The following is a 14,107-nucleotide window of genomic DNA, read 5'->3' on the forward strand; positions in this document are numbered from 1 at the left end:
TCCTATCAACAAATCATTTTTGTGGCAGAACTGTGATATTCTTATGTATTAAAAAAAAAGGTTTCTGCTGGGGTAGGAGAAGATCTGGAGTGACTTTAAATCCAGGGAAGGAGCCTTGCGAGGGTTGGTGGTTGGTTTGCTGAGGCACCAAACCGGGAGAAACGAGGTGCTTTGACAGGGGCTGCAGCCCCTCAGTCTATCCTGCTGGAACAGAGGCTTTTTTGGGGCTGTGACAAGGGGGTAACAGCACTCAGACCATGGTCACCCTCTGATCCTGATCCTGGGGTGTGATGAGGATACAGCTGTTGATCCCTGTGCTTTTAGGGAGCCTGTGCTCTCAGGTGCACCCTGACAGAAGCAGGCTGAAATAAACAGACATGAAGTGGTTCCTTGTGCTCCTGTTCCTGAGATTTTTAAAAATCCAGTAGTGACCAGGCTCCAAAAAGTCTCCTGTAAGGCAGGAAGCTTGATGGTCCTAGTCCTGATTAAATGACGTTTGACAAAGCTGCTGGTTTGAGCCTGAAGTTCTGCTGAGCACTTCCTGTGGTGCCGCCCCTGCCCTGTCCGTGGCTACTGTCCCAAGCCCTTCCCTTGCTCTGTGCCCAGGGATGTGCTGAACCTGGCATGCTCCCCATGGCCCTACCTGCTGGCTGCTAGGCGAGTTCCCATGGCCACCAGCTGGTCCTGGGGCTCATGGCGTGCTCCAGCTGTCTGTGCTCATCTCTGCTCCCAGCTGGAGCCCAGCGGAGCCTGAGGTGGCCCTGGCCCCCTCAAAAGCCAGGGGTGAGCCTTGCTGTGACACGTGCGGCCAAGGCAGTGGGGTCTGGGGGTCCTGCAGCTTGTGGGGTGCAAGTGGGCAGATGTCCCTGAGCCAGTCCTTGCCCGTGCCAGACAGGAATGTGCCTCTGGAATGATGCTTAGGGTGGACTCACTGTTCCTCAGGCCAGAGGTGATTGCCCTTGTCCTGGGAGGCACTGGAGCAGAAGTTAAACAAACTTGGGTTTTTTTTGGTTTTTTTTTTTTTTTTTCCCTTTGAACTAGAGAATTTGCTTGGAAAACCCTGTAGACCTCCCGATACCTGAGGCGTAGGGATAGGCAGCATTTCACTTCTTTTAATTTGAGGAATGTTCTCCTTGACATAGTGGCAAAAGGACAAATTTGCAGAAGAATTGTTGCAGGTGAAGGCCTGGCAGCTGCTCATTGGTCTGCACAGAGATCAGTACAAGGGCTGCCTGAAAATTATAATTTGTGGAGAGGTAATTTGGGACATGACTGCCATGTCCTGGAGGGAATCGTGGAATCACAAAGTAATTGGAAGGGACCTTAAAACCCGTCTCATTCCACCCCCTGCTGGGCAGGGACACCTCCCTCTGTGCCAGGCTGCTGCAAGCCCCTGGCCTTGGACTCTTCCAGGAATGGGACAGCAGTAGGAATAGATTAAACCGGTGGTGCTGCTGAATGAGTTTGGTGCTGTTAATTCAGTCCAGTTTCTTTGGGAAACTTTCCACTGTTAACACTTCACGTTTTCATTCTTGTGCTGGGAAAATGAGGACATGGAGATCTGGTAACTCCATTCCAAATCCTTCTTGTCTACAACTGAGATGGCTTACGCTACAACAGTACCTGCTGGTTTTAATGGAAATAAATTATGTTAGTATCTTGCTAATGCCTGGTGTAAGCTGACCCAGCTCTGTTTAACAGGATGTGCTGATTAATGAGACTGGAACATCTTGAACATTTGGGATGGCAGAGACCTGCAGGGGTTAGAAATGACATTTAAGTGATTTTTCATTCGAATTTCACGCGTAACATGGAACGCGTTCCAGGTCTCTAAGAATGCAAGATGGGCAGAGAGGAACTTGGAGAGTGGTGATGCTGAGACACTTGGGCTGCAGAGAAACAGCCAATTAAAGAGGGTTTTTAATGAAGCACAGCAAGGAAGGGACTGTGTTCAGCAGTGCCTGCCGGGGCCTTTTCCTGCACATCAAAGAAGTAACTCTATAGAGCCCATCGTGAGCCACTGTGCTGGTGCTGGAAGTCTCAGACCTGGTTTTGCTTCTTGGAAAGGAACACACAGATCTGAGTGTGCTAAGAGCTCTTCCAGGAATAGTCAGCACTGCCTGAAATGTGGTAGCACAGCCACACTGTGGGCAGATGCTCCTTATGCAAGGCAAGGTGCCATTACCTGCCCCAGCGGTGCTGCAGGGCACCACTCCTTGGGAGCTGCTGCTGGAGCAGTTTGGGGTGAGCAGAGTCAGCTGGATCTGTGGGGATGGGCTGGAGTGGCTGCTGCCAACAGGGTGACCTCATCCCAACTGGGTGATGCCTGGCCGGGCAGGAGGAGCTCCCCTGGGTACCCAGAGGGCTGGGCTGCTGCTGTTGTGGTGTTTTATGGTGCAGAGAAGGGAGGTCACCTGTGGCTGTGGGACTCTCTGCATAAAGGACACAGCTGGCTTCAGTCTGGGTCAGTGGCAGAGCAGAAGCCCTGAGACAACCTGCCTGTAAAACAAGGCTGCTCAGGAATCCAGAATGGTTTGCGTGGAAAGGAACCTCAAAGCCCATCCCACCCCCTGCCATGGGCAGGGACACCTTCCACTATCCCTGGTTGCTCCAAGCCCTGTCCAACCTGACCTTGGACACTTCTAGGGCTGGGAAATACTGGATGTCACCTAGTATAGTGCCAAAAAAAACCCTGCCCACCCCCCTCCCCCACTCCCAAACTGAACTTGAGCAAGTTCTTTTGATGTAAGGGTGGCTGGTTAGGTCAGCATGGTTCTAAGGTGGGGTTTCTCCAAACCAGGGTGTATACTGCTTCTCTACTTCCATATTTTGGGGGGCAGGGGCCAGGGCTTGCTGACTCTGTGGGTTATTTCCCCTCTGTTTTCTCTCCCTCCCTCCCTCTAATACACAGCTTCAAAATAATTGGGAATGGTGGATTTTTTTTCCCCTGGGGCAGTATGGAGCTGCTTCTGAGTAATCTGCTGGAGGCTTAGGTAGAGTGGGAGTGGAATTGATTGTGTGGGTTTTTTTTCCTTCCTGCTCCAAGAGCACTTCTTGGCACTGAGAAATTTTTCTTTAGACTTCTTTGGGGAACAGATGCATGAAGTACAGTTACCACTCATACATATGGCTTTTAAAATATGGAAGCTGTTGGACTGAAGTGGCTTCATATGGTACTGTTGGAGGATGAGAATTAAAATGGAATTTTGGGTTTCTGGGGCTTGAATGTGTCGTTGGAAAGTTGTTTTCTTTAATTTTTTTTAAAAATAATGTTAAGTATTAATCTGCATCTTTATGGTTATTAATCAAAGTAACATTTACAACTCTGAAAATGACTCTCTCTGAAGCCCTTAATGCTTAAAATAGCACTGTAGTTAAATCTCAGGGGTAAATAGGTTATGTAATGTACAATTTAAATGGCTGTTAATCTTAATTTGCTAACGCAGACATCTTTTTCTTTAATTGCAGGTTCCCATTTTAAAAGCCATTGGAAGACACTCTGCCACCCTCTTGGATTACTTCCCATACGGCTCATCATGTCACTGTGCCCTGGATTTTACAAGGTGGCCATGATTTAATTTCCACTTCCCACTCCTATGTATTGGTGAAGCACTGGAGCTCTTCTGAGCTACTGTTACTCCCGTGGGAACTGATCTGTCTCGAATCCGTTCTCCTAAGGACTAGATATTGCCAGCAATGAGCTCCCAAAGCCATCCAGGTAAGGGCAAGGCCACTTGGAGTCCCAGCAGTGACCCCAAAACACAGTTTTTGCATGAACACACCTTCGTGCTGAAATGGTCATCCAGGCCCCTTCCGTTTCCTGCTTTGTCTAAAACTTTGTGTGAAGGTGGAAAGTGCCACTGCTGTTATCAAGATTTACAAGGAAGTTTTAGTCTTTCGGGTTTTCTTTTTTTTTTTGTTCCAAAATTTGGGTTTCTGATCGTTGCATCAGTGGAAGTTGGTATTTTCTGTGTCATTAAGCAGATGTTCAATTTGTTAAATCCGTGCTGATGAGCCTTAATGATACGGAGTGTACCTCCAAGGAACGGGCATGGTTCTGCTGGTGCCTTTGTTGATATTTAAGAAAACTCTTGGACTTTTAAAGTACTTTTTAATAGGAAGGAATAGTTTTGCTGGAATAAAAGTCAATTGTTCCACCTCAATGCTGTCTGGGGGATTATCCCTAATGTGTCTTGTAATTTGAGGCATGATTCATCACTACCAAATTGTGCATTTCTGTCTGTCAAGAGGATCTATAGCTGCTCAATTACCTGCTTTCCAGCTTAAAGGTGTCTCACACATTTGTTTTGAGGGAGTTTGGGGCAACTTTTGTGTTAGGCAGAGCTTTGTAAGAGGAATTTTAATTGTGCTTGGGCTGTTTCAGTTTATGGTACAGAACTGGCTGCTGGAAGCAAATAATCCAACAAGGCACGTGGAAGGACTTACTTCATTCTGCCTCTGAGAGATTACTCTGTGACTTCAGTTTAATCAGGTTGGGGTTAACAAGTAAGGCTGAAGTGCTAAAAGCCATAGAACAGCTCCTAACATTTAAGGAACTGCTCGTTTATGGGGGAAGAAATCCTGCAATAAATAGGGGTACTGGAGTCTGCAGGCAGCAGGGGTAGACCCGACCCTCTCCTCACAGCTGAAATGAGTTCATGAGTCTTTAAAATTATTAGAATTATCAAAAAGAAAAGAAGAAAAGTGACCTCTGCTTCCATAATGTAGCAGTCTTAGTTTTTGAAATTTGTTGGTACAATGAGGAGTTGAGAAACTGAAGTGTGTTTGTATGAGTGTAGGTGTTTACTGGAGACACAGATGCAAAGTGATGTTTTCCAGCAGCTCTATTCTTCAGATAACAGGTAATTGTTGTTTCAGTGTTTTTATGACTCAGGAGGCTGGGCAGCTGTGCCTGCCTGCTTTTCTCTCGTGGTGGTGGTGGTGAACCTTGAACACTCACCTGCAGTCCAAACTCAACCGTGGGCATTTCTTGGCTCCTGAAGGAGCAACTCTCCAGAGGTTTGGCAAGTGGTGATGTCCTTCCTGGTTGGGCTGTTATGCAGTGGAAACCTGATGTTGGTTTGCCTTGCTTCCTTTCAGAATTCATCCCTGGATATTTGTTTCTCCTGCTTTGGCTCAGTGTTCCTGTAGATCCAAAAATCAGCGTGAGCTTTTTTTCTCTAACAGCCCTGTCTAGGATGGTGCTGAGAAGGGTGGTCTGATCCGAATGCTGGGGAGTGGCAGGTGGGCAGAATGATGTTGGATATTCATGTGCCCTTCCTGGATGCTGGGCTCTTACTCTAGTTGTATTTCTGGAATCTTACTGTGTTTTGTGGTGGCTTTCCACCCCCAGTGTTCTTGTTGCTCGTTTCTCTTTCAAGAGTCAGTTGTATAATAAGGAGCAGAAATATTTTTCAAGCCTTGCCAAAGATGACATCTGGACTTCTCATGTCAATTGTCATAGCTGTGTTGATTATACAGCTACAGGTAATTATTCCTAATGATGGGCATTGTTTAAGGGAAGGCTCTGGCTTAACTCGAGAGCCTATTAAGCCTTGCTTCAGTGGGTTCGAGCTTTCTTCTCTAATCTTCTCCAAGGCCAGCACTAATGGGATGTTTCAGGAGCCGTGCCATGAAATTGTTGCGGTGTAGATGAATGGAAGTGGTTTGGGTTGGGCTTTTTGTCCTGTGCTTTTTTTTTAATTTTTCTTTTCACTCTGCGAAGCTTTTGTGCACTGAGAGCTTCTCACAGAATGAGGTGGAAAAATACGGAGAAGATTTAAGTTGGCTGAGAAAAGCATGACTTCTTCCCCCTTCACTGCCTCTTCTTTTGCTGTGTTTTGGAGGAAGAAGCAGCTTTTGAAGAAGAAGAATACCCAGGTGGGAGCAAACTTCCTGGGAGGCGTCACGTGGCCTTTGGCTTTTGGCAGAGGAGTCACTGTCTCTTCCAGCACTGGAACAAAGCTGGAAAAAAACGATGCTGAAATTGTGCTGTGAAGGCTCAAGTTGCTGCGATGTATAATTAAGAAAATTAGGCTAATTAAGATAACATTTAGGATTATGACAAAGCTTGGGTGGGTGGGGGAAAGCATGTTTAGTTTCACTCCTTAACCTGTTCACATTGGCCACAATTTATACTTGCCTTACATAACCCTTGCCCAGGCTGACTGGGTTGTGAGTAGGTGTGGGGGCTTTTTATAGTTTCTTAAAATGTTTTAAGGATTTTTCCCCCTCCTCTCTTTATTGACCTTAAATGATTCCTTGCTGTTGCCTTCTACCTCCCCCCTTAATTTCCAGTGGTTTGAGTTTCACTATCGTTTGCTTCTTTAATCAGTAAAGATTGTTCTACTGATACTAGTTATACATAAAGATTAGTTTTAAAAAACCAAAACACTTAAAGTTAATCACTCAACTGATTTGTATTTGTTTAAAGTTCACTTTCCTTTGTAAAAGCTGAAAATCTCCATGTTCAATGAAGCATTTTGTTTATGAAATGTTATCTTGCAGGAATTAACTAGTCTGAATGCAAATGCTCCATCCTTTCTTCAGAGCCACCCTTGCAGAGATGCAAATTTCAACTACATTTTGCAGTGCTGAATGTTTGATAATTAGGAATATTGAAGTTTTGAAAATGAGCTGCCTGGCTGATGGGGAGAAATCTGCAACAGGGATCATTAGGGCTGAGAGGAGCTCCCGGAGGAAGCAGGGCGCTCCGGGATCACACGGCATCAGGAAAATGAGTTGGGGAGTTGCGTACTGTGATTTGCTGGGCAGATAAGGACTTTTGCACAGGGCTTTGTCTGCACCTAGCCACTCTCCTGCCCTGCTCTATGGCTCAGTGAGGCATGGAGAGCCATTTCATGCAGCACACACAGAAGAGCTCTCCCCATGAGTGTCTCCCATCGTTTTGCGCTGCCCGATAAATATTTGATGTGTTCTCTTTTTAAAGATTAAGAAGTTTCTGTGGAGATGCATTTCAAGGCAGCTTTAAATGACACTGACCTACTTTCTGGCAGCAATGAGGCTGTCTGGGGAAGTTGTCTGGGGGCAAGAGCATCATTTGAAATAAACACAAGGACTGTGGGGGTAAACTGCAGTCCTCCTTGAGCAGGGCTAGGCTGTGGCAGGTACTTGGTGCTGTGTAAGAACATCTGGACATGGTGTATCACAGAGTCATGGAATGGTTTGGGTGGGAAAGGGCCTTAAAGCCCATCCCATCCCATCCCATCCCACTCATCCCCTGCCCTGCCCTGGCAGGGACACCTTCCACTATCCCAGATTACTCCAAGTCCTCTCCATCCCAGCCTGGAACACTCCCAGGGAGCCCTGCTTCCCCTTACCAGTTTGGTGTTCTGGTTTTACCAGATTATTCTATACTGGGAATTCAGAGGCTGTTCCCCTGAGCAGCCTGGTCCCCCAGTTTTGGAGGGGGCTTTGGGGTTGGCTGTGGAGTAAACTCAGAAGAGCTGAAAACTCCAACAGATGGAACTGGCCATGTTTCCATTCACTTTTCTTTCTCCAGCCCGTGGCAGAACACCTTTTTCACCTGCTTTCCTGTCCTTACCATGTGGGAGCTGAGTCTGTCCTGGATTTCCTCTAGGAATGGTGTCATTTTGAGGTCCTTGAAAGTTTAAATTCTGCTCCCACTAAATCTGTGAAGTTTTCACTTTCTGGAGCATCAAATAGTTGGGACTTTCTGTGCAAGGGTTTGATTGTACCCTCAAAAGAGAAGAATTGTTTTGTGCTTCAAGTTGGGGTTCAAGCTGAAGTTCCTGCTAGGTCAGTGTCCCTGCCAAGTACATTCCTCTTATTTCTGCTTTTTCTTTAAATCCAGTTCTTGCACTTAGGAATTCTTTAAAAGCCTGTTTCTAAAGTAAGTTTTTAGCCTGTGATGTTTCCTGCAGTGTAAAGATGAGAAGCAGGTACTTGTGATGAGAGGCAGAGAACTCTGGATTATTTTGAATGAAGTACAGGGTAGGCAAAAGATATAAAAAAGGTCATACTTTTAAAGTAGGGTGATTCTGTAATAGTGTTTGAGCTAGTTCTTGGGATCTTGTGTCTCACTTGGAAAGGAAACAATCTCTTTCTATGAGGTTACTTCATTTTTGTTACTTACGTTTGGTCAACCCTAGTTTGCCCTGTGTCTCATACTTCCCCAAATTCAGTTTGTTACTGGAAGAGTGGATAAACAATTGCAATGACATTTCTTCTTTTGGTGTAGTGTTTAGTATATTTTCTTCATCGTCTGACATCTGTAGAAATTGCCTTTACAGTCAGAGGATAGCAAGGAGTGAGTGAATGTGGAGTAGCAGGTGCCTGGCTGGAGAATGAACAGGTGTGGAATTGGTAATTCTCTCATCCTTCAGTAAAGGCTTTGCCAGTCCCCTTCTCAGCATAGCTTGCCGTGTACCAGGAATTCCTCCCCCCACTTTTGTTTATTTATTTTATTATTTTCATTTAGGCCATTAAACAAGAAAGGCTTGACACCTGCACAGTTTGAGGTGCCAGGTGGAGTGGTCAAACCACTGAGAAATGGGGCATGCATTTATTCTTCTGCAAAGAAAACTGAAATTAATACATCAGCAGGTCTTTTAAAGGTTTTGTTTCCGTAACCAAAATCAAAATCCTGTTGTTTCATCAGTTACTGGGAAAATTTTAGCTGGAGTGCCATGGCTTGTTTCAGGTGGTCAGCAGCTCTTGGGGTTCCCCCTGGGGATTGCTGTCACCCTTTGGCTTGATGGACTGATTTGCTCAAGTGATTTTTGAAGCAGATTTATAGCCTCTCAGAAGGATGAGGCTGATGCTGAACTTCACACCTATTGAAAGGTGAGTTCCAAATGGAAATAGTCCCAGGTGGGCTTTTCTGAGACCCTGCTGTCTCAGCTGGAAGCCACCCCTGGTGGCAGCAGGGCTTATGGGAGTTTCCAGGAACCCTTGGGTGTGTTTGGGGTTCAGTGGGGCATTGCTGGTCGTGCTCTGAACCTTGGCAGCACAGGCTTTGCCAGGGTTTCCACAGACCAGAGTTAACCTTCCCTGTGTTTGTAGCTGCCCTGCTCCACTTTGATATAGAAACAAATGTTTTGAAAGCTTGAGTTGCCAAGCGTGAGGAGGTTCTGCCAGGATGGCTGGGCAAGGTCAGCCTGGGGAAACAGGTGCCTGACTCTAGCTGCCTCTGGATACCTGGGCAAGGTGGGGGAAGGTCAGGTAGGATTGTGACAGCAACCATTAAATACACCCTCTCAACCTCTGCTCGTGTGTGAAGTGAATTTTTTGGGGGGCCGATAGAGTAAATTTTACTTTTGTTTGTTGTTTTTTGGGGTTTTGTTTCTGCCAGTTTGGTTGTACCAGGGGCTGAACAATCCCAGCACTGGGGAAAAAAAAACTTCTTTTGCTGATTTGCCTGTGAGCAAGCAGAGTGCCTCTCCTCCTTAAAGAAACTTCCAACCAATGTAGAGTTGCTTTCAGTGGAGGAGACTGCTGGAAACTCCCTGTGCTCTGTGGCAGGGCTGGGATCAGCGTGTTGGAGAAACCGCAGCCGAATTCAAGGAAATCACTTGTTTTTTAAAAAAAATCAATCCTGACCCTTTTGCTATTCTGGAACCTGTGCACTCGTGCTGTTTGCAGCTGTTGTGCTGCCAAACCACAGAAATAGCTTTATGGGGCAAACCATGATGGGATCGAGCTCTGCTCTGGGAGCTCTGAACTGCCAGCCTTGGCCTCGGGTGTCTGTTTTGTCCTCCAAGGCAGCTGCTGAGGCCGTGTCACCCCGCCAGAATCAAAACCACTGAGTGCAGGGCGAGGGCTCTGCGTGCCCACTGTGGCTGTGCTGTTGATTTGGAGTTTTCCTTTACCAGCTGCTGCTGTCCATGAACTCCCTCCCATAGGGTCGCTTTTTGTTTCTCCCGATGACCAACAGCCCCGGATCTCTGGGTGTTCGACCATGCGGCCGCAGAGTTGGGACCAATAACAGTCCCTTGGGTGGCTGATTTGCTCAGGGATGTGAGGGCAGCTGGCTTTTCTGTCTGCTGCTGGAAAGGTGGCTTTGGCAGTTCTGATCTATTGACAGCTCTTCAGGCAGGAAACCCTTAAAGCCTGGTGATGTTGACACAATCCATTGAGAATTATATTTTGCTCTTCTGTTTCAGCATTCGAAATGTGCGCTTTCTACTCAAACAGGCTTAAACCCCTCTGTTAACTGTGACCTATATCTTATGCTGTCTGTAAAGAGAAAGAGTTTTAGGTGCTGTTTTCACTCCTGATCTAGAAAATGCTTGAGCTGCTCCTGTGGGAAGACATAAAAGCCTGAACTAGACCAACCCTCTCTTTTCTGGTCATAAAATCTTCCAAAACAGTAAAAAAGACCATACACCAAACTCCACAAGTCCATTCAAGTGCTGAATCCTTGACGTCTGTCGCTTCAGGAAGAATCTTTGAAACTTCCCAGAACTTGCTTTATTCTGGCTAAGATGCCAGTGGTCTCACAGAACTTCTGCCAGGGGAAAGCACATGATACTCACAGCTTACTAAACCCAGGAGAAGGGCTCTGGCATCTCTTCCCTGGCAGCAGCGAGAATCTGATTGGCATTAGATGGCTTTTTCCCTTCCTTTTTTTCCTTTCCAGCAGGTGCAAGGCCTGTTCTGCAGGCTCGTAACTCTTGACAGGTTTATCGTGATGTCTTCTTGGCAGGTAGGGCTGATGCTATTCCTTCAGCCTGCATGCAAGATTCCTTTCTTTTTCATTTTTCCCCTTCAAAGTAGAGCAGCTCTTTCAAGGAGGTGATGGGACTGTTGCCCCTGGTTTCCTTCTTTTTATCTGGAGTTGCAGCAGGTAGAGCCAACCTGAAGGGTCGCTACACCTCCGCCAGTACCTCCATCTCCCCCAAATAAACTTGAGACAGGTTGAGCTGAGCAAACACAGTACCAGGTCGTGTTGACAGATTTGGGAAAGCTCTGATTTATTTTTCTCATGTATTTTCTTTTTCATGAGGAAAGTTATGCAGGGCAGGTTCTGCTCAGGCACTGCCTAATTCCTGAGTCTTTCTAAAGAAGCTGCTGTGTGAAAGTTTGCCTTAAAATTTTTTTTTTCTTCCTTTCCTCTTTTTTCGATGGTGTTTGTCATGGGAGACCTCAGCCTGTTGTTCTTAGCAGCTCACCAAAGCGCTTAAGGAGAATTCCTCCTCCTCCACTGATTAATTTCTGGCATGGAGCACAAAATAGCTCTTGCGTCAATAAATCGTCACAGCCTCAGCTTGTCTCTGTCAGTGTAAATACAGTTGGACTCCAGCATGCCCCCAAGTAGGCCAGAGGTTGCCAACTTTGCAGCTGCAGGGTGGTCAAGTCCAAGAATGCATAGCTGGGGTGTCAGAGCTGCTGCAGTTTGCACTGCAAGCCCCTCTGCCCCCCACCCCTACTTAACTTCCCAGCTTCTGGAATTCTGCTCTATTTATAAAGATGTTGTTCTGCAGATTAGAACATAATGGTTTCTAACATAATCTGTTTGATTTACTGGGAAAACAGGGGTGTTTTTGTGGCTGTGAGCAAAGGTTCTGGTCAGTGACTCCCAGCCCTCACCCATCACTTGGGAGGCTCCCTTTCAAGCTGCTTGCTCAGACTCCGTTTTTAAAAATTTTTTAGTTTTTTTTTTCCCCTGGTAGTTCTGATGTTTGCTTTTGTTGGGGAAACCGTGGGTAGCAGTTGCACAAAAGAACGTGATGTTTTGGGAGTGATTGCCCAAATCATTGGGCAACAGGGATTTGATCTTTTGATGTTCCAGCCGTCAGATGAAAGAAACTTTCTGCAAAGCCATTTGCTGGAACAACTGTTGTGCAAACCGGGTGCTGAATGCTGCTGGAAATGGGGAGGGGGTGAGAAACCTGGAAAGTGGGTTATCCTTCTGCACTTGAGGTTTCTGCAGGGAAGCTTGAGGGAGCTGCTGGAGGGGCTGGGACTATCCATTGGCGGCTTCTGAGTTAGAGAGTGGGATGGAAACTGCTGGTTCTCTCCAGAGGTTTCTCCTTGTAGAGTGCCCTGATGAAACTGCTGGTTTGGGCTTTCGTGGAGCACATTACTCCTCCCACTGGCAAGGCTGACCCCACAGCTACCCTGCCTCTAAATGGAGCAGACTTGAGAATAAGAACAATTTGGAAATGTTTCTAAAATTTAGATTAAAAAAAAAATTATCTTAATCTACATCTAATTACAAACACAAGCTACTGATGGAGGGGTGGGGGAAAATTCCTCAATATCCCACCCATGGGTGAAAACTCTTGGGGTATTTTTGCCAGTTTTGGGAAACCAGCTGTAGTTGCTCTAAACCAAGCTCTTCCATTAGAATCTTCTGCACATATTCCTCCTGTCCCTTGAAACAACAACCAGCCTGTGGATGCCAATGGATCAACACTGGAAGGGCAGGGCTTGATGTGATTTGGGTTTGGAAGAAATTCCAGAGGTAGAATACCTGTCTTGAGGAAGGTGACTTGCATTGCCAGAAAGAAGAGCATGGCTTGCTCTCAGCCTCGTGTGGGGATGTGATAAGCTCTATATTTTCTAGGATTTCTCATCTTGTTCCCTTGGCCTTCCTCCTCCTCTCTGGAGCTGTGAACCAATATTCACCAAGAGATTTATGTGTTTTGGCCAAAATGCAGAATGTGCATGAAGAATATCCCTGCTGCCCTTTTTCCCCACTAGAGCTCAAAGCTGGAGAGCAAAAATGCAAGTTTAAAAGTGTTTTCCTGACCAGTTTGTTTATCCCTTGGTCTGTGATGCGTGGGGCAGTGCTGGAGGAACCACAAGAAGTTGAGGCTGCAGGAGAAGCAGCGGTGGTTGTGTCACCAGGGCTTGTGGCAGCTGCCTGCCTGTGCCCGTGTCAGGGTGCAGGCTGCGTGGGCTTTTCCTGCTTTTCCCTTCCATGGTGTTGATGCTGGCGTAGTGCTTTGGGCACAGAGCAGCTCCCGCTCCCCTGATGTGACTGCTGTGTGTCTGTCTGTTCAGGGTCCTCCTGTCTTAACTGGCCAGAGTCTATTCCTTAGGGCCATCGTGCTGGGCTTTTCCACAGCCTGGTGTTGGGTCAGGCTGTTGGAGCCTGCTGATCACACACACACACACACACACATACACTCTCATTTTTCCGTCTCAGGTATCTGATGTGCCTCCGGACAGAGGGTGTGCTGTGGGCAGCGAGTGATGCTGTGGTAAAGACAGACCTGCAGTTGGCTGAGCAAAGCTGTCAGCTCGGGGTGCGCTTGGCTTGGCTTTTCCTCCTCCCCAGCACCTGGCTTCTGGAGAACTGGAGATCCCCTGTCCCCACTGATCAGACTGGGGCATGGGGTGATTGTTGGTTCTGGGAGCTCTCTGGAATGGCCATCCCACACAGAGAAGTCTTTGATTTCCTTTGTGCCCGAGGTCAACTTTTTTTTTTCTTGTAAAGCGCTGGAACAGGCTGGAGTCGCCATCCCTGGAAGTGTTCAAAAAAACATGTGGACTCCAAAACGAATTATTTCCTTCCTATTTCAGTTTGTATTTCATGGTTGGGGTTGCTTTCTTCAGGAGAGGCAGGCAGGAGAGTCCCTTCAGGAGCCACCAGTCCCCAGAGCTGGGTTCTGCAGTCTGGGATGAGCCCTCCCTCCTGGGAAGGTGTGCTGGGATAAAGGGGTGTGCTTGTGGTGTCTGGTTTGGCTCTTCAGGCTCCTGAAGCGAAAGAGCTCTGCAGAAGGAGCTTGTTTTATTCAGAAATAATGATGCAGTAGTTGGTTTAGACACATAAACATTTGTGGCTTGTGCAGGCAGAGGTATGAGACACACGTGTGTTGGGAAATGAGTTCTGTCTCGCTAGAAACTCCTTTTTCCTCTTGCAAGAAAAAAATTGTGGGACTATTTCTTTTGAAAATCAGTGGGTTTTTCATCCCCAAAAAGCTTTGACTGGTTTTATTTTGCTGTAAGAAGCAGTAGGTAGTGTTTAGGAACTGTTGTTGGTGAGATTTTGTCTGGCAAAGACCCCATCTCACTTTGAAAGAGGCAGAATGCTCAGTATTCACTCCTTTAGTATTTTTTCTTGCTCTTTCCCACCAAGGCTGTGTTTCCATCACGTCTACGAGCTTCACTGGTTTTG

At 46.7% G+C, this 14,107-nt stretch overlaps 1 protein-coding gene across 6 annotated transcripts in view; it reads left to right on the top strand.

Annotated features, from left to right (window-relative positions):
- The window catches only part of HDAC4 (histone deacetylase 4), a 167,676-nt gene that overhangs the window by 21,870 nt on the left and 131,699 nt on the right, over window positions 1-14,107 (top strand). For all 6 annotated transcript variants that reach the window (XM_033064449.2, XM_033064445.2, XM_033064451.2 and 3 more), the window contains exon 2: window positions 3,469-3,718. In XM_033064449.2, the coding sequence (XP_032920340.1) occupies window positions 3,697-3,718 (22 nt within the window). In that variant the 5' untranslated portion in view covers window positions 3,469-3,696. The remainder of the gene's footprint in view (window positions 1-3,468; window positions 3,719-14,107) is intronic.

Source organism: Catharus ustulatus, chromosome 7 (genome assembly GCF_009819885.2).
Source record: "Catharus ustulatus isolate bCatUst1 chromosome 7, bCatUst1.pri.v2, whole genome shotgun sequence".
NCBI classification, from domain to species: domain Eukaryota; kingdom Metazoa; phylum Chordata; class Aves; order Passeriformes; family Turdidae; genus Catharus; species Catharus ustulatus.